The sequence below is a fragment of the Acipenser ruthenus genome, chromosome 23 (genome assembly GCF_902713425.1).
Source record: "Acipenser ruthenus chromosome 23, fAciRut3.2 maternal haplotype, whole genome shotgun sequence".
Lineage (NCBI taxonomy): Eukaryota > Metazoa > Chordata > Actinopteri > Acipenseriformes > Acipenseridae > Acipenser > Acipenser ruthenus.
The window spans coordinates 152,298-173,361 of NC_081211.1; the positions used below are offsets into that span (position 1 = coordinate 152,298).

The 21,064-nt window shown below is 53.1% G+C and overlaps 2 protein-coding genes across 3 annotated transcripts; both read left to right on the forward strand.

The window, feature by feature from the left end:
* The first annotated feature begins 837 nt into the window (after window positions 1–837).
* On the forward strand, window positions 838–13,683 carry LOC117413349 (uncharacterized). The gene is made up of 8 exons (XM_058996663.1): window positions 838–917; window positions 2,345–3,354; window positions 3,960–4,138; window positions 7,155–7,457; window positions 9,675–9,745; window positions 10,883–11,859; window positions 12,376–12,545; window positions 13,233–13,683. The coding sequence occupies exons 2-8, from the start codon at window positions 2,418–2,420 to the stop codon at window positions 13,545–13,547; spliced, it is 2,952 nt and encodes a 983-aa protein (XP_058852646.1). The 5' UTR covers window positions 838–917; window positions 2,345–2,417; the 3' UTR covers window positions 13,548–13,683.
* A 2,343-nt stretch (window positions 13,684–16,026) lies between these two features.
* Window positions 16,027–20,633, forward strand: LOC117414115 (tissue alpha-L-fucosidase-like). 2 transcript variants are annotated; one of them, XM_034023835.3, is made up of 9 exons: window positions 16,029–16,203; window positions 16,322–16,703; window positions 17,043–17,177; window positions 17,337–17,474; window positions 18,030–18,135; window positions 18,380–18,580; window positions 18,690–18,880; window positions 19,422–19,521; window positions 19,651–20,633. In XM_034023835.3, exons 2-9 carry the CDS (start codon window positions 16,345–16,347, stop codon window positions 19,789–19,791), a joined length of 1,371 nt encoding a protein of 456 aa, XP_033879726.3. In that variant the 5' UTR covers window positions 16,029–16,203; window positions 16,322–16,344; the 3' UTR covers window positions 19,792–20,633. The 2 variants fall into 2 exon arrangements, with proteins under 2 accessions (XP_058853300.1, XP_033879726.3); XM_058997317.1 differs by lacking the exon at window positions 17,043–17,177 and having other exon boundaries at window positions 16,027–16,203.
* Window positions 20,634–21,064: the final 431 nt, after the last annotated feature.

Here is a 21,064-nt window from a genome sequence, read left to right on the forward strand (position 1 = left end):
AGAAAAGCGACTTTCTGTATGGGAATGTAATTTAAAGAAGAGCGATGCTGTCTATGAACTTCCTGCCGGGGAACAGACGCTTCATTTACACCCCACCGGGGTTCAGTTATACCATTTATGACATGTTTGCGTGCATTGCACTGCAATATAACCGCGTTTCTTATCTCTGTATTTACTCATTTTAGAATGTATTCATTTTCTCTGTGCAAATAGTAGACCATAATACCGTATATATTTATATTTCAATTAGCCTTCACGCTCATGGTCCCAGAAATTCTTATCGATTATTATATAAACCAAATAAACCAAATAAATAAATAAATAAATAAATATAAACCACACACACACACACACACACACACACACACACAGATATGATACTGATGCGTCTTATAAAGCAATGGCAAATAACGTCAATGAAGTGTCCCAAGACTGCTTTTTAAAATCTATGTTCAATGTTTGGTGCACGAAAGGGTTGAAGCCGTGCTAACGTCCACGGGAGGTCTTTTCAGAGACGATTGCTCCCTCTGGTGGATTTAAATTGTCATTTGAAATTGCAAACACTGGGAAACACAGATCCACGGAGATGCGTTCATTTAGCTCGGGTGGGTGTGTTGCAGCCTCAACTGCATGCATTATCTTAACCCATTGAATCATTTACTAGCTTTCAAAGTTAAAAAAACACAAAAAACTACAAACCCAGAAGCCCCTGCGTCAGTACTCCATGCTGCGCGTGTCCTCAGGCTTTTTATGACACCGAACCGATCACTCTTCTAATCCCGCCCCTTGAGCCCGTCCCTTGTTTTTGATAGGTCCGTGGGTTTCCATTCCGGCTCCCGATTGGTCTGCGGCGTCAGTAGGTCCCGGAGGTCGCGCTCGCAGTGACAGGAAGACAGTTTTTTTTTTTCAGTGTGGAGGTGAGTGAAATCGCGTTGTTATTGTTTGCATTTAAATTTAAATCACATTTTTATTTGACAGTTCTTTTTTTTAATGAAACTTACACACGCCGTCCTGATTACACGCACGTTTTCCTTGTTAGTTATTTAAATACAGGAGGCTTTCTGTCGCGTTATTATTATTATTTTTTTTTTTTTCAGTATCCCTGTCAAGCTCGCTATCGTTACACGGGGCGCTGCACGCATTAGCTCTTTATAAATATATGTATAAATCTAGTTTTTAAAATATAAATAACGCCTTTACTTCATCACAGTGCATCACGAAGTGCGAGATTCGGTGAAAACTGCTTCGTAGAATGAGTGATAAATTGCACTAACCGCATATTGTAATCAAAAACAGCATTCCCTACGGCTTTATTTGAACCAACCGCTTCATGTGATCAACGTTTTAATGTTTAAGAGTTTTTCAGTGTGTGTCAAGTTTGTAAGCTTCTCAAAGTAAAACCATTGCAAAGTGTAATAAAGCACAGCGAAAAGCATAGGGAAGCATTGTAAAGCACAGAGAGTGTGGTAAAGCATAGGGAAGCATTGTAAAGCACAGAGAGGTCTGGTAAAGCACAGGGAAGCATTGTAAAGCACAGAGAGGTCTGGTAAAGCATAGGGAAGCATTGTAAAGCACAGAGAGGTGTGGTAAAGCATAGGGAAGCATTGTAAAGCACAGAGAGGTCTGGTAAAGCATAGAGAAGCATTGTAAAGCACAGAGAGGTCTGGTAAAGCATAGGGAAGCATTGTACATCACAGAGAGGTCTGGTAAAGCATAGGGAAGCATTGTAAAGCACAGAGAGGTCTGGTAAAGCATAGGGAAGCATTGTAAAGCACAGAGAGGTCTGGTAAAGCATAGGGAAGCATTGTAAAGCACAGAGAGGTGTGGTAAAGCATAGGGAAGCATTGTAAAGCACAGAGAGGTCTGGTAAAGCATAGGGAAGCATTGTAAAGCACAGATGGGCATGTCAAAGCGTATTTAAACCATGGTAAATTGCAGAATACTGTGCAGATCTCCCTGTGGTAAACCTGTTGCTGATGCTGAATCACTGGGTGCTTCAACACCAAGACTAGACAAGAGTGTTGCGATCAATCACCTCCTGGGAACTGGGAGCGCTGAGGGGCTGAACGGACTCCTCTCGTTCACAAAACACATGAAACAGGGACAGCGTGCAAACCAGGACTGGTGCTATCAAAGAGGCACGGTGTCAGTTTCCAGGGATGGGAATGAGACTCCTGCTGCGCGGCAGCTTCACCCAGTCCAGGTTTTACTACCAGCTCGATCAGCCACAGTGTGTGCAGGTGTGTCTGATTAAACTCACAGTAAAAGCAGGAATGGATGGAACGGCTGTGCAGTGTTAATGCTGTCTCCGTCCCTGATTTTCTTGTGTTCTCCTTCTCTGCAGTGTGCAGTGTCAGGCTGCTCCCCGCCCCCCTGCTCTCTCTGCCCGTGTGCCCGTGTTCACGCTGGCATCGAGGATGGAGGTCCCGTCGTACCAGTCTCGCCTGCTCGGGGAGCTGAACGAGCAGCGCAAGCGCGACTTCTTCTGCGATTGCAGCGTGCTGGTGGAGGGGCGCCTCTTCAAGGCTCACCGCAACGTGCTGTTCGCCAGCAGCGGCTACTTCCGCGCCCTGCTGGTGCGCTGCCTGCAGGAGCCCGGCCGGCCCGGCAGCACCGCCGTGCTGGACATCGTGACGGCCGACGCCTTCGCTCTCATCCTGGACTTCGTGTACTCGGGCCGGCTGGAGCTGCGCAGCGACAACGTCATAGAGGTCATGAGCGCCGCCAGCTACCTGCAGATGACCGACGCGGTCAGCACCTGCAAGAGCTTCATCCGCTCCTCCCTGGAGATCTGCAGCCGCGAGAGGGAGGGGCTGGCGGACAGCGGCACGGGGGGGGTCTCCGATGAGCCCGCGCTGCCGCCCAGCTCAGAGAGAGAGGGCTCCACCAGAGGGGAGGAGCTCCCCGGCTTTCTCCCCGTGGATCTGGCTCTGAAACCCCCTCCTGTCCCCTCCTCCTCGTCCGCGGACAAGCCCAGCCACTCCCCCCCCTCCTCCTCCTCCTCCCCCTGCTCCTCCTCCTCCCTGCTCCTCATGGGCCTGGCCAACCCCAAGACAGAGTTCGACCCCGACGAGGAAGGGGAGGAGTCAGTGGAGGAGAAGCCCCCGTTCCACGCCCCGCCCCCGGACTGTGACAGGCCCAGCCCCTGCTCCCAGCCCCCCAGCAGCGACGGCTACCCTGTGAAGCAGTTCCTGGAGGCGCTGCTGAGGGGCGGCGGGGGGGAGCCCAGGAGGGAGGAGCTGCTGCAGCACTTCAACCACAGCCTGGGGGGAGGGAGCAGCGGGGAGGAGGGGGGCGGCTTCTCCACGCCGTCCCTCATGGAGATCCACAGTGACTGGTATGGGGAGGACACAGGTGAGGCTGAGGAGAAGGGGAGTGAGGCTGGGGAGAAGGGGAGTGAGGCTGGGGATAAGGGGAGTGAGGCTGGGGAGAAGGGGAGTGAGGCTGAGGAGAAGGGGAGTGAGGCTGGGGAGAAGGGGAGTGAGGCTGGGGAGAAGGGGAGTGAGGCTGGGGAGAAGGGGAGTGAGGCTGAGGAGAAGGGGAGTGAGGCTGAGGAGAAGGGGAGTGATGCTGGGGAGAAGGGGAGTGAGGAGTGAGGCTGGGGAGAAGGGGAGTGAGGCTGGGGATAAGGGGAGTGAGGCTGAGGAGAAGGGGAGTGAGGAGTTGCTACATCTAGTTTGTTTTACTAGCTTAACTTTGTGCTGAAGTAAGAGTTTAGTAATTCTGTCTCATATTCCTGCTCCGGTGTTATTTAGGGATATTTGATTTGACATTGCAGCGTACTAAATGGAGTTGGTTTATCACTGTCATCCGTAACTATAAAGAACACTCAACAGCATGTCACTGAATACAGAATAAAAACACATTTAAACGTTGATTTGACATTGCAGTGCACTGAGTTGTTTGGGGAGGGTTTGGTTTGCAATGCGGTGTATTTAAAGTGTTGTGTGTTGTGCCAGGAGACGGCCTGGTGGCGTCGGTGAAGCTCCACAGGTGCCCGTTCTGCCCGTACACCGCCAAACAGAAGGGCATCCTGAAGAGACACATCCGCTGCCACACCGGGGAGAGACCCTACCCCTGCGAGACCTGCGGCAAGAGATTCACCCGACAGGAGCACCTGAGGAGCCACTCGCTGAGTGTGAGTACAGAGAGGAGAGGGGAGGGGCCACTCGCTGAGTGTGAGTACAGAGAGGAGAGGGGAGGAGCCACTCACTGAGTGTGAGTACAGAGAGGAGAGGGGAGGAGCCACTCACTGAGTGTGAGTACAGAGAGGAGAGGGGAGGAGCCACTCACTGAGTGTGAGTACAGAGAGGAGAGGGGAGGAGCCACTCACTGAGTGTGAGTACAGAGAGGAGAGGGGAGGAGCCACTCGCTGAGTGTGAGTACAGAGAGGAGAGGGGAGGAGCCACTCACTGAGTGTGAGTACAGAGAGGAGAGGGGAGGAGCCACTCACTGAGTGTGAGTACAGAGAGGAGAGGGGAGGAGCCACTCACTGAGTGTGAGTACAGAGAGGAGAGGGGAGGAGCCACTCGCTGAGTGTGAGTACAGAGAGGAGAGGGGAGGAGCCACTCACTGAGTGTGAGTACAGAGAGGAGAGGGGAGGAGCCACTCGCTGAGGGAGAGGGGAGAGGAGGAGCCACTCACTGAGGGAGAGAGGAGAGGGGAGGAGCCACTCACTGAGGGAGAGAGGAGAGGGGAGGAGCCACTCACTGAGGGAGAGAGGAGAGGGGAGGAGCCACTCGATGAGGGGGAGAGAGGAGAGGGGAGGAGCCACTCGCTGAGCGTGAGTACAGAGAGGAGAGGGGAGGGGCCACTCGCTGAGTGTGAGTACAGAGAGGAGAGGGGAGGGGCCCCTCGCTGAGTGTGAGTACAGAGAGGAGAGGGGAGAGGGGAGGAGCCACTCGCTGAGTGTGAGTACAGAGAGGAGAGGGGAGAGGGGAGGGGCCACTCGCTGAGGGAGAGGGGAGGGGAGGGGCCACTCACTGAGGGAGAGGGGAGAGGGGAGGAGCCACTCGCTGAGGGAGAGAGGAGAGGGGAGGAGCCACTCGCTGAGGGAGAGGGGAGAGGGGAGGAGCCACTCGCTGAGTGTGAGTACAGAGAGGGGAGGGGAGAGGGGAGGGGCCACTCACTGAGGGAGAGGGGAGGGGAGGAGCCACTCGCTGAGGGAGAGGGGAGGAGCCACTCACTGAGGGGGAGAGGGGAGGAGCCACTCGCTGAGCGTGAGTACAGAGAGGAGAGGGGAGAGGCCACTCGCTGAGGGAGAGGGGAGGGGAGGGGCCACTCGCTGAGGGAGAGGGGAGGGGAGGGGCCACTCACTGAGGGAGAGAGGAGAGGGGAGGAGCCACTCGCTGAGGGAGAGGGGAGGGGCCACTCGCTGAGGGAGAGGGGAGGGGAGGGGCCACTCACTGAGGGAGAGAGGAGAGGGGAGGAGCCACTCGATGAGGGGGAGAGAGGAGAGGGGAGGAGCCACTCGCTGAGCGTGAGTACAGAGAGGAGAGGGGAGGGGCCACTCGCTGAGTGTGAGTACAGAGAGGAGAGGGGAGGGGCCCCTCGCTGAGTGTGAGTACAGAGAGGAGAGGGGAGAGGGGAGGAGCCACTCGCTGAGTGTGAGTACAGAGAGGAGAGGGGAGAGGGGAGGGGCCACTCGCTGAGGGAGAGGGGAGGGGAGGGGCCACTCACTGAGGGAGAGGGGAGGAGCCACTCGCTGAGGGAGAGAGGAGAGGGGAGGAGCCACTCGCTGAGGGAGAGGGGAGAGGGGAGGAGCCACTCGCTGAGTGTGAGTACAGAGAGGGGAGGGGAGAGGGGAGGGGCCACTCACTGAGGGAGAGGGGAGGGGAGGAGCCACTCGCTGAGGGAGAGGGGAGGAGCCACTCACTGAGGGGGAGAGGGGAGGAGCCACTCGCTGAGCGTGAGTACAGAGAGGAGAGGGGAGAGGCCACTCGCTGAGGGAGAGGGGAGGGGAGGGGCCACTCGCTGAGGGAGAGGGGAGGGGAGGGGCCACTCACTGAGGGAGAGAGGAGAGGGGAGGAGCCACTCGCTGAGGGAGAGGGGAGGGGCCACTCGCTGAGGGAGAGGGGAGGGGCCACTCGCTGAGGGAGAGGGGAGGGGCCACTCGCTGAGGGAGAGGGGAGGAGCCACTCGCTGAGCGTGAGTACAGAGAGGAGAGGGGAGGGGCCACTCGCTGAGGGGGAGGGGAGGGGCCACTCACTGAGGGAGAGGGGAGGAGCCACTCGCTGAGCGTGAGTACAGAGAGGAGAGGGGAGGGGCCACTCACTGAGGGGGAGAGGGGAGGAGCCACTCACTGAGGGAGAGGGGAGAGGGGAGGGGCCACTCACTGAGGGAGAGGGGAGGAGCCACTCGCTGAGGGGGAGAGGGGAGGAGCCACTCGCTGAGGGAGAGGGGAGAGGGGAGGGGCCACTCGCTGAGGGAGAGGGGAGGAGCCACTCGCTGAGGAGGAGAGGGGAGGAGCCACTCGCTGAGGGGGAGGGGAGGGGCCACTCACTGAGGGGGAGAGGAGGGGAGGAGCCACTCGCTGAGGGGGAGGGGAGAGGGATGGAGCCACTCGCTGAGGGAGATGAGAGGGGAGGAGCCACTCGCTGAGGGAGAGAGGAGAGGGGAGGAGCCACTCGCTGAGGGGGAGAGGAGAGGGGAGGAGACACTCGCTGAGGGAGAGGGGAGGAGCCACTCGCTGAGGGGGAGAGGAGAGGGGAGGAGCCACTCGCTGAGGGGGAGGGGAGGGGCCACTCACTGAGGGGGAGAGGAGGGGAGGAGCCACTCGCTGAGGGGGAGGGGAGAGGGGAGGAGCCACTCGCTGAGGGAGATGAGAGGGGAGGAGCCACTCGCTGAGGGAGAGAGGAGAGGGGAGGAGCCACTCGCTGAGGGGGAGAGGAGAGGGGAGGAGACACTCGCTGAGGGGGAGGAGAGGGGAGGAGCCACTCGCTGAGGGAGAGAGAGGAGAGGGGAGGGGCCACTCGCTGAGGGAGAGAGAGGAGAGGGGAGGGGCCACTCGCTGAGGGAGAGAGAGGAGAGGGGAGGGGCCACTCGCTGAGGGGATGGATTTTTGGAGCTGGGAGAGGGAGGTGCCCATGTCATGCTCAGGTTAGGGTTGGAGAGGAGAGTACCGGTACTGACCCGGTGTCCTTGTCTTTATGCAGGTGCATCGCTCCAGCTGGCCCATCGTGTGTAAGGGTTGCCGGCGCACGTTCTCAGGCGCTGTCTCTCACGGGCTGAAGCGCTTCGGACTGTGCGACGGCTGCACCTGCGTCACCACCACGCACGAGGACCCTGCCCCCATCAACCTCAGCCAATCAGAGGGGGCCGAGCGCAGCGACGGGGACGGCGATTGGCCGGTCTACATCGGGGAGTCGGGGGAGGCGGAGCCGAGGGGAAGGGAAGGGGAGGAGCTGGATGACAAGCACCAGCTGCACAGGCAGCTCTCGGAGTGCGAGGGGTTAATGTAGGAGAGCGAAGTGAGGCACGGAGCGGAGAACAGAACATTCATCTACACAACTGTGCCATGTGAACCACTAGAACAACATGGACGGTACTCAGCTCCAAATATAAGAGCAATCTCTGAAAAACGGTCTGTTCAATCCCAAACCTAATAATGAAAAGAGGTTACAAAAAAACCAAATCGTGCTATTACGTGAAAAAGCTGGACACAGTTCTGTTCCCCAACCCCAAAACTACGAGGTGTAGAGGAGAGGAGAGCGAGGGAGGGAGGGGGAGGGGGAGGGGGAGGGGGGGGACGGAGGGGGAGAGAGCTGAGCTGCTCAGGGGTTATGGGATGAGGTACGCTGCACAGCTCTGCCTGCCTGTCTGCCTCTCAGTCAGCTGTATCCTGATTACTGGATGAGGGAAGAGAGGTCCAGGGCAGGCTTGAGGCACAGAGACTGAGCTGCTCCCTCCCTCCCTCACCCCCTAAGAGAAAGGGGGCTCCCTCCAGTCCAGGGCAGGCTTGAGGCACAGAGACTGAGCTGCTCCCTCCCTCCCTCCCTCCCTCACCCCCTAAGAGAAAGGGGGCTCCCTCCAGTCCAGGGCAGGCTTGAGGCACAGAGACTGAACTGCTCCCTCCCTCCCTCCCTCCCTAAGAGAAAGGGGGCTCCCTCCAGTCCAGGGCAGGCTTGAGGCACAGAGACTGAACTGCTCCCTCCCTCAACCCCTTAAGAGAAAGGACAGACTTGAGACACCAAAATTTTGGGAAAAAAATGAAGAAATAAAACACGTTTAAACATTTCTTTTAGGGTGCAAGCCAAAGCTGCACACGTTTGATTTAAATCATTCTAATGAGAAGAGTGACAATGCAAAATGTTTGTGAAAGTACAGTACCGTGTAAACAACATTTAAACCGACTGAAAGTGAGCCTTGTTGTTTTGATATACTTTGTTCTGGTTTGTAATTCCACTGCATTATTCAAGGTGTCAGAGTTGCACATGTAGTTCTTGTGTGTGCAGCCAGACTCCTGCAGCCCGGGCGAGCACAGTGAGGTACAGCGTTATATGTATATACAGGATGTATTAAAAAGGGTCCTTTTGTCCATTTCCTGTGTGTTGGTTTGTCTGGAGCAATTGGTTTTGCACTTTTCAATAAATACAGTACCTTGATAAAACCGACCAGTTTGTGCATTATTATTATTATTATTATTATTATTATTATTAGGAGTAGTCGTATTAATAACTAAGTCTGTGTGCTATTACCCTTAACAACACAACCCACTTGTATTCTGCTTGCTTCCTAACCTGGAAACTTGTTTTGTTAAAATGAAACGAGTGAAAGTGTCCAGCCCATGCGTGGTCGGTAAGCTACTGGACTGGCAGCAGTCTTTACTGGGGACTCTGGTACTGGTAGTAGAATTTGTACTGGCAGTCTAACAAGAGACGAAACGCCGCTGCCCGTGAGAGAGGACCATGAGACGCACCGGAAACGGAGGAACCGCAGAACCCTTTGAAAATATCCGAACCGTTTAGAATGCAAAGAAACGCAAGGAGTTCATGCGAGTAACACAACAAGGACATGAAATAATAATAATAATAATAATAATAATAATACCATGTGTTTTTGTTTTCGTTATGTATGTATTCTGGTTTAACTGTAATGGACCCTTTCATTGTAACGACTCGACTGGGGTCTGTCTGCATGTCTGAGTGATATTTGTGGTTCGTTTTACTGAACTCCAGCAGGTGAACTGGTTATGTACTGGGAAAATAACACTAATAAACACAGTTAAAAAAATACTGTTTAACAAAAACAGTCAAATAAACGGGGCGAGACGTAAATTAAAGTGAAATAGCAAATGTTTGTATTTTCACAACTTGTCAAAAAATACGTTATCGCCATTAACATGCAAATCTCACCTCGTTTAAAAGTTTTTATTGTAATGGTTACAGCTTTACCCATACTTAAAAAAGTAACACGTGATTCTTTATGTTTCCTATTCGAACGAGCTTCTGTCTTAAATAAACAAATTATTCCAGGGCGCGTTTAAAATATTCATTTGGGGTAGTGAGGGGACTGACCGGGTAAGTGGGTGTCGCTGGCCCTTTAAATGGCTCGCAAGCCCTAGGGCGCCCAATGGAACACCCACGTCAGCGAAGATTCTCTTTGTCCGACAAACGGGTTCCAGTCTTTAGGGCTGAACAGGAACTGAAGTGAAAAATACCCTGTGCGCTCTACAGGGAGGACAACAAAAAATGGACATGCTGACAGATATGCGAGGAAAAGGGTCGTCAGGCGAACACGGGCTACAGTAAGCATCGATTATTACAGTCTGTGAGGCGTAATGTATAATAATCTTGGAGGGGGTGTAGGGCGTCAGCGGGTCTGGCAGATAATTAGCGCCTGAGCAGCAAGCAGCGAGCGCCGCAGAGAGTCTGTGCGTCTACCGCTGGGTATGGAACCAGGGCGGACGCGCTGCAGCGAAAGAACCGGGGCGATTTTAATTTTAACTATGGAGGGTGGAGCGGGTGATCTTGTGTAATTACCTCGCTACAGTGCTTGGGAGGCGGCTGGGGGGTTATTGAATGATTCTGCGTGTTTTTCTCTGTCCCTATGTATTTGATACACATTAAGCGGGCGTTGGTTTTGTCTTGATCATACCCACGGGCACCGCCTGCCTGCCTTGCTAAATAATGACGTCGGCTTAAAACATTGTTTTAAGATCTACATATAATATAGGCGCACAGCAATGTTATTAAAACCCCGCTGACGTGGAGCGCATGATGGCGTGTGAGCGCGGTGTTTCCTCGTTGTATTTGAATGTATTATATCTGCCCCGGGTTTATAAATGTGTTTTTTGGTTTTTGGTTTCATGCAGAGAGCGCCACACTGGTGCCAAACGTCGCGCCGCTGTGTGCCTGTGCTTCCGTCTCTAAACTATAACTAACCAAACAAAAACCGAACGCGAGTAATACGCAATAACATTTAAAAAAAAATAGAGAGATGTGCATTTTATTACTGAGCTAAATTTGCAACATAAAAAAACGGCTCTATTTTTTTGATATATGTGTGTTTTATTTGGGCTTGTAATGCTACAGAAGAAGACCCATGCGTCCTATAAATACGCTCCCTATTTTTGCTGAAGACGAGCTGTCTGATCCCAGGAGCCCGACTCTGGCGCGGGTCGGGTGTTGCTGATCCCCAATCAAATATATTTTTAAATGCCTCCTGACTGACAGCTCCAGCAGCCAATCACAGTGGACGCCGAGGCTGTCGCAGCGCAGCGCTGTGTGGGCGGAGACTCGATATTCTCACGTATAGCGTCCTGTGTTGCTGCCTGTGAATGCAGCTCAAACCTGCTTGTGTCAGTGCAGGGTTCTACGAGTGTTCTGGTTGGTCACTTTGTGTATCTGAATATAAAACCTCCCTCCCTGTCTCTCTCCCGCAGGGGGCAGCAGCGTGTGCCCTGCAGCAGCTCCTCCCCCTCTGAGATCTCCTCGTCCCACCAGAGCCGTCTCCTGCAGCAGCTGGACCAGCAGCGCCGGCAGGGCCTGTTCTGTGACTGCAGCGTGCTGGTGGAGGGACGGCTGTTCCAGGCTCACCGCAACGTGCTGTTCGCCAGCAGCGGCTACTTCCGCATGCTGCTGTCCAGCGGGGCCCAGGGTGGCGGAGCCCAGCCCGTCGGGGCGTCCTTCGAGGTCTTCTCCCCGGAGATCTTCTCCATCATCCTGGACTTCGTGTACTCGGGCCGGCTGGAGCTGCGCAGCGACAACGTCATCGAGGTCATGAGCGCCGCCAGCTACCTGCAGATGACCGACGTCATCGGATACTGCAAGGGCTTCATCCGCTCCTCGCTGGACATCAGCGCCAAGGACGAGAAGGAGGACGAGGAGCAGCAGCAGCAGCAGCGCTACCCAGCGCCGTCCTCCGGCCACACGGGGGCGCCGCACGCCTCCTTCTCCTGCGCCACCTCCTGGCGCGTTCAGAACGGCAGCGGCGCCCAGCAGGATTACCGCCACCAGCAGCAGCAGCCAAAGGACCAGCCCCCGCCCCCCTCCAAGCACCCCCTGCCCCAGGAGGGTATGGAGTTCAGGCCAGGGAAGCCCCGCTCCAGCAGGCAGCCCCTGCACACCTCTCTGGGGGGGCTTGAGGGCGACGCGGCGGTCCTCCAGTTCAGTCCTGGTACGGAGGGAGGTGGGGGGGGCACGGCGGCGACGGGGCGGAAGAAGAAAGGCTGGACCCCCGCCCCACCCCCTGCTGCACTTTCACCTCCAGACCACAAGGGGGCCCCCCCTTCCTCCTCCTCCTCCTCCCCCTCTGCTACTTCCTCCTCCTCCTCCTCCTCCAAGCCCAAGGCTGATAAAGCAGATGAGCTGTACGCTACCCTGCCGACCATTGTGGGGGTGGTGGGGCTCTTCAACCAAGGTGAGACAGGGAGAGGAGAGAGAGGGGGAGTGTGAGAGAGGGGGTCTGGGAGAGACAGGGAGTGTGAGAGAGAGGGGGAGTGTGAGAGAGGGGGTCGGGGAGAGACAGGGAGTGTGATAGAGGGAGAGGGGGTCGGGGAGAGAGAGAGGTGTTCGGGGAGAGTGAGAGAGGGGGTCGGGGAGAGACAGGGAGAGTCGAGAGAGAGGGGGTCTGGGAGAGACAGGGAGAGAGAGGGGGGGTCGGGGGAGAGGAGACATCCTACAAATCTTGTAGACCCACAGACCTGTTTCAGGGATGGTAATCAGACTCCTGTTGCACAGCAGTTTCACCCATTCCAGTTTTCCCACTGCATGCTTCATTAGCTTGATGGGAGCTCAGGCGTGTCTTACTAAACTCCTAGTGAAACCAGGACTGGATCAAACTGCTTAATTCCATCCCTGTACTGTTAATTGCACCAGTGAATTGAGTGGCTTGTTTTATGTGGTGGCTCACGCCCGCTCCTCTCTGTCCTCTCAGACGAGTGCCCGTCCATGCGGTTCAAGTGCCCGTTCTGCACGCACACGGTGAAGAGGAAGGCAGATCTGAAGAGGCACCTGCGCTGCCACACCGGGGAGAGACCCTACCCCTGCGAAGCCTGCGGGAAGAGATTCACCCGACTGGAGCACCTGAGGAGCCACTTCCAGACTGTGAGTCTGACAGGGTCTGTGCGTGTGCGTGTGTGTGTGTGTGTGTGTCACTGTGAGTGTGTATGTGTGTGTGTCACTGTGTGTGTCTGCAGCTGTGAGTGTGTGTGTGTCTGCAGCTGTGAGTGTGTGTGTGTGTCTGCAGCTGTGTGTGTGTGTGTCTACAGCTGTGTGTGTGTGTGTGTCTGCAGCTGTGTGTGTGTGTGTGTGTCTGCAGCTGTGTGTGTGTGTGTGTCTGCAGCTGTGAGTGTGTGTGTGTCTGCAGCTGTGTGTGTGTCTGTCACTGTGTGTCTGCAGCTGTGTGTGTGTCTGCGACAGTCTGTGTGTCTGCAGCTGTGACAGTCTGTGTGTCTGCAGCTGTGACAGTCTGTGTGTGTCTGCAGCTGTGATAGTCTGTGTGTGTCTGCAGCTGTGACAGTCTGTGTGTGTCTGCAGCTGTGATAGTCTGTGTGTTTCTGTCGAGGTTCTGAAATACAGTTTTGAGAACGCAGAGCAGCAGACACACACAAACAGGCCTTCAGTTTCTTGGGGCCTGTGGATATAAGACACAAGAGTGTGTGAGTCTACGAGAGATTTATCAATTGACAAAAAACTGTACCATGCACTGCAGCTGTGACAAGCAGTAATGACCGTGGAAGTATCCTCACCTAATAACAGCACTATCAGTAGTAATTGTGACCCCCCTCTCAGATTCACCAGGCTCAGAAGCTCATCTGCAGGAAGTGTAAGCGTCACGTGACGGAGCTGAGTGGGAGGGTGGTGTGCGAGGGGACGCGTCGCTACCGGCTCTGCAACGACTGTCTGCTGGAGACAGGGTGTGACACCCCCGGCTCAGCCAATCACAGCGCAGCGGAGCCCTGCTTCGAGGATGACGAGGGCCTGTCCTGGCCAATGACCGACGAGGACGAGCTGGCCGAGGACTCGGGGGCGGACCTAATCATCCAGGAAGTGGAGGACAGCGATGAGGAGATGGACAGGAAGGAAGTGAAGCCTGTCATCGGATAGAGCGCCCCCTGTCTTCAGGGAGGAGCAACTGCTGAAAGACTGTTCTGTGATTTTTTATTATTTTATTTAATTTGAATTCAATTGTATTTATTTACTTAATATTTAGAGAGGAAACAAAAAGGGAAACCAGCTGGTACCAGACTCTGAACAGAAGAGAAGGGACTTTGTGTTTGGACGATGGAAGATCACAGCACAGCAATGTGCAGTATATATAAATCTAATGAAATGCAATGGTCTGGTGCTGTCTGTTATACATCTCAGTGCATTCAGCTCATCTTTCTGCAAGACCCTTATCAGCGTCCCACAGGAAAAGCACAGCGAAGCGATGAAGCACAGTGAAAGCATGGTAAAGCACAAGCAAGCATTGCACAGGTCAAAGTGGTCTGGTAAAGCATTTAAAAACATTATAAACCACAGTGGAAATGCATAAGAAAGACATTTACCATGGTAAACTTTCATAAGAGGAGAGACGGGACTGCAATAAACAGAATGCATGGAGAGATGTGTTTGAAAAACCCAACGGTCTCAGAGGATGAGGCTTTGTTTGTAACTGTAGTTTTACACACCTGTATATAGTGCTGTGCTACACTGATAAACACTTCCTTCATCTCTGCAGAGCCCGCTCTGAGCGCATGCTTCTCTGAGTGGAGGGCGTGCTTCATTACACGCTGCACTGTGATGCAAACACACACACACACACACACACTGGTTATAGTGCAGGGTCACACACACACACAAGCACACAAGCACACTGGTTATAGTGCAGGGTTACACACACACACACTGGTTATAGTGCAGGGTCACACACACACACACACACACACAAGCACACTGGTTATAGTGCAGGGTCACACACACACACAAGCACACTGGTTATAGTGCAGGGTCACACACACACACAAGCACACTGGTTATAGTGCAGGGTCACACACACACACACACACAAGCACACTGGTTATAGTGCAGGGTCACACACACACACACACACAAGCACACTGGTTATAGTGCAGGGTCACACACACACACACACACAAGCACACTGGTTATAGTGCAGGGTTACACACACACACACAAGCACACTGGTTATAGTGCAGGGTCACACACACACACACAAGCACACTGGTTATAGTGCAGGGTCACACACACACACAAGCACACTGGTTATAGTGCAGGGTCACACACACACACACACACAAGCACACTGGTTATAGTGCAGGGTCACACACACACACACACACACACAAGCACACTGGTTATAGTGCAGGGTCACACACACACACACACACACAAGCACACTGGTTATAGTGCAGGGTCACACACACACACACACACAAGCACACTGGTTATAGTGCAGGGTTACACACACACACACTGGTTATAGTGCAGGGTCACACACACACACACACACACACACACACAAGCACACTGGTTATAGTGCAGGGTCACACACACACACACGCACACTGGTTATAGTGCAGGGTCACACACACACACACACACAAGCACACTGGTTATAGTGCAGGGTCACACACACACACAAGCACACTGGTTATAGTGCAGGGTCACACACACACACACACACACACAAACACACTGGTTATAGTGCAGGGTCACACACACACACACACACTGGTTGTAGCGCAGGGTCACACACACACTGGTTGTAGCGCAGGGTCACACACACACACTAGCCCCGGGTTTGAGCTCAGAAGTCCCCTCCTGCCTTGTTAAGGTATAGGATTGAAATGATCCGATCACACTTCAGGTCCTGAGTAAGTCTCAGCTGTGGGTCTGTGTTCTTACTATCGGGGGGGAGTTATTCATGCAGCTGCAAGGGATTTCCAATGTATTAACCTGTCGTTTAAATAGCGTGTACATTCGAGGGTCAAAGGCACTTCTCTACAATCATAATAAAACCATTCACAACAAGGTCTTCGTCCTGCTTTCCTTCTCCCTGAATGAGCACAGCTGCTCCTCGGACCCACGACTTCACCCCTCCCATCCCATCACAGAAGTGTGCTGTACCTGTGAGACGAGGCGGGGTTAAACAGTTAGGTATTTCAAAGAGGAGAGCCACGCTCCACCTGTCCTGTATGGAGAGATGGACTCGTGGACAGTGCAGTGAGGGAGCAGAGTCCCCTGCAGCACCCCAGAGGAAAAGCAATGCAACTTTGAGCAGTGAAAAAACAAACACACACACACATCACCTGAAGATCACACGCTTTTTATTGTATTGTTTTCCACTGGGTGTGCATGACGTGCGCTCTTTTCTGATTTGCAAGCAGATAGTGAATATTATGTAGTCGTTTCTATAGACTATCATATAGGTGAAAATCAGCTTTATTACACTAGTTTTCAGCTCTTAATCAGTTGCAGATTACAAGTTAGCTAGTCTGTAACATTTGTTTTAAGAACGTCCTTGCTGCACACTGTATTTAAATCGTACCCGGTTCCTTTAAAACACGGGTCACGTGTGAATCACATGGGAGGCGGGTGACCAGGAAGCGGAACAAATCCCCCCCAAAAAATATATCTATAAAAACCATAAATCAGAAATATGAAACAGAATCACAAAGCAGGTGAACTGGGGAAGTCATTTAATGAAACTGTGTGCAGCTGCAGGAAATCTTGTTTACGCAAGTCTACACTTCTTACCGTAAGCGAATAGAGGACGAATACACTTATTATTATTATTATTATTATTATTATTATTTAAAATTTCGGAGCGGTTTTCGTTCCTCTTATTTACTTTTCTCTTTTCTCGCTGTTTATAGGTATTTGCTCTCAGGCTAACTCAATGCCGTCTCTTGCCCAGTTGTTGTTATTGCTATGCGTCTGGGCCTCGGTCGACGCGTCGTGGGGTCCCGGGGTTCGGTACACTCCGGACTGGGACAGTCTGGACTCGAGGCCGCTCCCCGCCTGGTTCGACGAGGCCAAGTTCGGTATCTTCTTGCACTGGGGCGTGTTTTCGGTACCCGGGTTCCGAAGCGAGTGGTTCTGGTGGCACTGGCAGGGAGAACACAACGCGGCTTACCTCGCGTTCATGATGCTGAACTACCCGCCCGGGTTCAGCTACCCGGAGTTCGCCCCACAGTTTCGGGCCGAATTTTTCGATCCGGAGAGCTGGACCGAACTATTCGAAGCTGCCGGAGCGAAGTGAGTACATGGCAAATTGTGTGTGTGTAATTCAAATCAATCAATCAATCAATCGATCACCCAGTCACCCTACTGTCACAGCGAGTGCAATAAGACTCCCATTGCCTAACAGTTTGATCAATTCCTGCTTTACACTATTAGTTTTTAATAAGACACACCTGAGCTTGTTATCTATACAGTGGGGCTAACCCAGCTCACAGGAGTACAACCTGGACTGGGTGAAGCTGCTGTGCAACAGGAGTCTGATGTCCATCCCTGGAGTGTAGATCCAGTAAATGCACGCTTGGTTCATGCAGGTTATGTGGACCCTGTATCAGTTCTGTTTGTGTTGTGTGGCAGGTACGTGGTTCTAACCACAAAGCACCACGAGGGCTTCACTAACTGGGGCTCCCCGGTGTCGTGGAACTGGAACTCTGTGGACACGGGGCCACACCGCGACCTTGTGGGGGACCTGGGGGCCGCGCTGAGGAAGAGGTGAGGGTCCCGAGGCGCTGATCACAAGCGCCTCTCTCTCTGTCTCTCTCGCTCTCTCTCCCTCTCTGTTTTAGTTAACCTCCCTGCTAAGTGTAAAGTATAGACTTGGGTTGATTCCACCATCATTTCTGTCTCTCTGTCTGTCTGCCTCCCCTCCAGGAACCTGCGCTACGGACTGTACCATTCCCTCTTCGAATGGTTTCACCCGCTCTACCTCTCCGACAAGAAGGCGGGCTTTAAGACCCAGGACTTTGTCCGCAGTAAGACCCTGCCGGAACTCTACGACCTTGTGCAAAGGTGAGGCTCCTTATTAGCATTGCTACTGGTGTCCCTTTGAAGAACCCTGTTGGCTTCTTGGCTTGTTTTTTTTCTGCGAACGTCACTTCAGGATGTGTTGCAAAGCTTTCAAATGCAACAGTGTAGATAAGCAGCTGCATCCTGGTGCCTTTCCATGCGGGTCACATGGTCTGGCTGCAGCTGCAGCGTGAGCAGGAGCAACAAACCTGTCAGTCCTGTCCGCCTCGCCATCGCCACGGCTTTACAAATGAGAGCCACCAGCATGATGGCGATGAAGATGAGGAAGATGAGGACCTTGACTTCTATCAACAGCATTACAGAGCAGTGCAGAATAAGAGTTAGCAACGAAATGTTTCATCACAGTGTGACTCGCAAAAATAATACAGACCCCACACCCTAAACCTGCAGAACCTGATGTTCTCAAGTAACAAAGTAATGATAATCGCGTTGCGTTTATACAGAGTGGGACAGCCGCACAATGTAGTAGTGTGTTTTTGCACAGATGGGTGCTCTTTTGAAGGTGCTGCTGCTGCTGATCATGCAGTTGCCTCGCAGGTACAAGCCTGACCTGATCTGGTCGGACGGGGAATGGGAGGCGCCCGATTCATACTGGAACTCCACTGAATTCCTGGCCTGGCTCTACAACCGCAGCCCCGTCAAGGTGTGTGCAACACCAGCCCTGTCAAGGAGGCTGGCTCAACAGAGGGGGGGCGGAGAGGCAGGGTGTGGGGTCCAGTGATTAGAGCTGAGGGACTGGGAGGAAGGGAAGCTGTGTGGTCTAGGGCACACTGACTGCTATATGAAATCTCGCTGTCTGAGGGAAGGAACGCGGGAGCTCGTTCGTGTCTTTATATACAGTCTTTGAAACGCTCGGAGCTACAATCTGAGACCTGAGTTTCTTTCAGGACACAGTGGTTGTGAATGACCGCTGGGGAGCAGGGTGCGCTTGTAAACATGGGGGTTACTACAACTGCGAGGACAAGTACACCCCTGGGAAGCTGCCTGAGCACAAGTGGGAGAAGTGCACCTCCGTGGACACACATTCCTGGGGCTACCGGAGAGACATGAGGCTGAGCGAGCTGCTGGACCTGCCCACCATCATCAGGGTACAGTGGAGCATGTGTGTGTGTGTGTGTGTGTGTGTGTGTGTCTCTGTCTCTGTCTCTGCCTGTGTGTGTCTCGCTGCCTCACCCCCTCTCCCCTGCCTCTCTGTAGGACCTGGTGCAGACAGTGAGCCTGGGAGGGAACTACCTGCTCAACGTGGGTCCCACGGCCGAGGGGACGATCCCCGTGGTGTTCGAGGAGCGGCTGCGTGGCGTGGGGGCGTGGCTGCGGGTCAACGGAGACGCCATCTACTCCTCGCGACCCTGGCACGTGCAGAGCGAGAACAGCACTGTCCCCATCTGGTACTGAGGACGACATACATACTGTGCATTTACAATAGCTTACCCTGGTTTGCAAGGTTTTAAACATGCTTTACCACACCTCTCTGTGCTTTACAATGCTTCCCTATGCTTTACTAGACCTCTCTGTGCTTTACAATGCTTCCCTATGCATTACCAGACCTCTCTGTGCTTTACAATGCTTCCCTATGCTTTACCACACCTCTCTGTGCTTCACAATGCTTCCCTATGCTTTACCACACCTCTCTGTGCTTTACAATGCTTCCCTATGCTTTACCAGACCTCTCTGTGCTTTACAATGCTTCCCTATGCTTTACCAGACCTCTCTGTGCTTTACAATGCTTCCCTATGCTTTACCAGACCTCTCTGTGCTTTACAATGCTTTCCCACACCTCTCTGTGCTTCACCATGCTTGTGGGAATCTCTTCTAATGGAAGTATTGGATGCTCAGGTGTTTCATGGCAGTGCCTTGGTGTCCTGTGTATTCTGGTGCTCCCTGTCGTATCGCACCCCTCACCTGTTTCGACTCCTCTCCCATTCCCAGGTACACCAGTAGAGACTCTCTGGTTTACGCAATCTTCTTCCAGTGGCCAGCGGAGAACATGCTGGAACTGACCACGCCCAAAACGTCTCCCGCCACCAACGTAAGCTCTGTACTGACCTGTACTGTGTGTCTAGTGTGAGCGTCCCTGCAGTGTAAACACCAGGCTGGACCACTGCCTGTCCGAACCAGCCTGACGCCTGGGTTTAACTTTGTGTTCTTGTCTGGACAGGTGACGATGCTGGGGAGCCCCAAACCTCTGAAGTGGACCCCCCTGGGGGTGACGGGCCTGTCGGTGCTCCTGCCCCCACCAGGTCCTCCCTCTCCCACTGCCCCCCCGGCCTGGACTGTGAGACTGCAGGGTGTGGCCTGAGGAACCGGCTGTGTGGAGAGCGAGAGGGGACTGAGCAGAGTGAGAGTGTGTGTGTGTGTCAGTGTGTGTGTGTGTACCTGTGAGTGTGTTTGTGTGTGTGTGTGTGTGTATCTGTGAGTGTGTTTGTGTGTGTGTGTGTGTGTGTGTGTGTGTATCTGTGAGTGTGTGTGTGTGTGTGTATCTGTGAGTGTGTTTGTGTGTGTGTATCTGTGAGTGTGTTTGTGTGTGTGTGTGTGTGTGTGTCAGTGTGTGTGTGTGTATCTGTGAGTGTGTTTGTGTGTGTGTATCTGTGAGTGTGTTTGTGTGTGTGTGTGTGTGTATCTGTGAGTGTGTGTGTGTCAGTGTGTGTGTGTGTGTGTGTGTGTGTGTGTGTATCTGTGAGTGTGTTTGTGTGTGTGTATCTGTGAGTGTGTTTGTGTGTGTGTGTGTGTGTGTTTGTGTGTGTGTTTGTGTGTGTGTTTGTGTGTGTGTGTGTGTGTGCGTGTCTGCGTGTTGATCTCTTGTTTCCAGTCTTTATTTTCTCTTTTTGCTTTCAGATGACTGACAGAAATGTGAACACGAGTATTCAAATTCATAGTTTGATTTAGATTTTTTTAATTTTTTTTTTTTACACGTCGCTTTTTAATGAAATCTTCGGAAGCAATCAAGATATTTCACCAGCAAGAAATAACTGTGATGCACTGATTTGTAAAGATATAGTGGATGTATTAAATGTGAAACGGTCATGGATGAAATCAAGGGGGTGGGTTTGTTTAAAGGAATGTGCTGCCTGGTGCTGATGCAGTGTTTGTTGTAAGTGCTGGGAGATGCTGTTTCTCAATAAACACACAGTGATGCATTGATAGTGTTTGTGAGGGTGGATTTGTTAGGTGCAGAACGCTCTGTACACGCTGGCTGCACCCATATCAAAGTGCGCCCCACTCCGCCCCCCCCCCCCCCCCCCACTCCTCACATTCTTCTGGGGCTGGGCTTCTCCGCACTGCCTGGGTTCACCTCGTTTCTCAAAATATTTAAAAATCCATTTCCCACACTCCTTTTGCTCTTGCGTGACAAGCCCGTTCAAAGACTGTGTTTTTCCTGCTTGCTTGGGATCACAGACTCCTGTTTGTGCATCGCAGGCATATTGTGAAATAAAGGGGTCCTTTGCAACCAGATTGCTGATTACAGATGTAATCTTCGGCATAACTGATGTTCAAGAGTTGACCTAGCCGAGCAAGGTAGCTGGGTACAGCAGACTCCGGTTCAGTCCAAGCGGAATCCAGTGCCGCGTTTT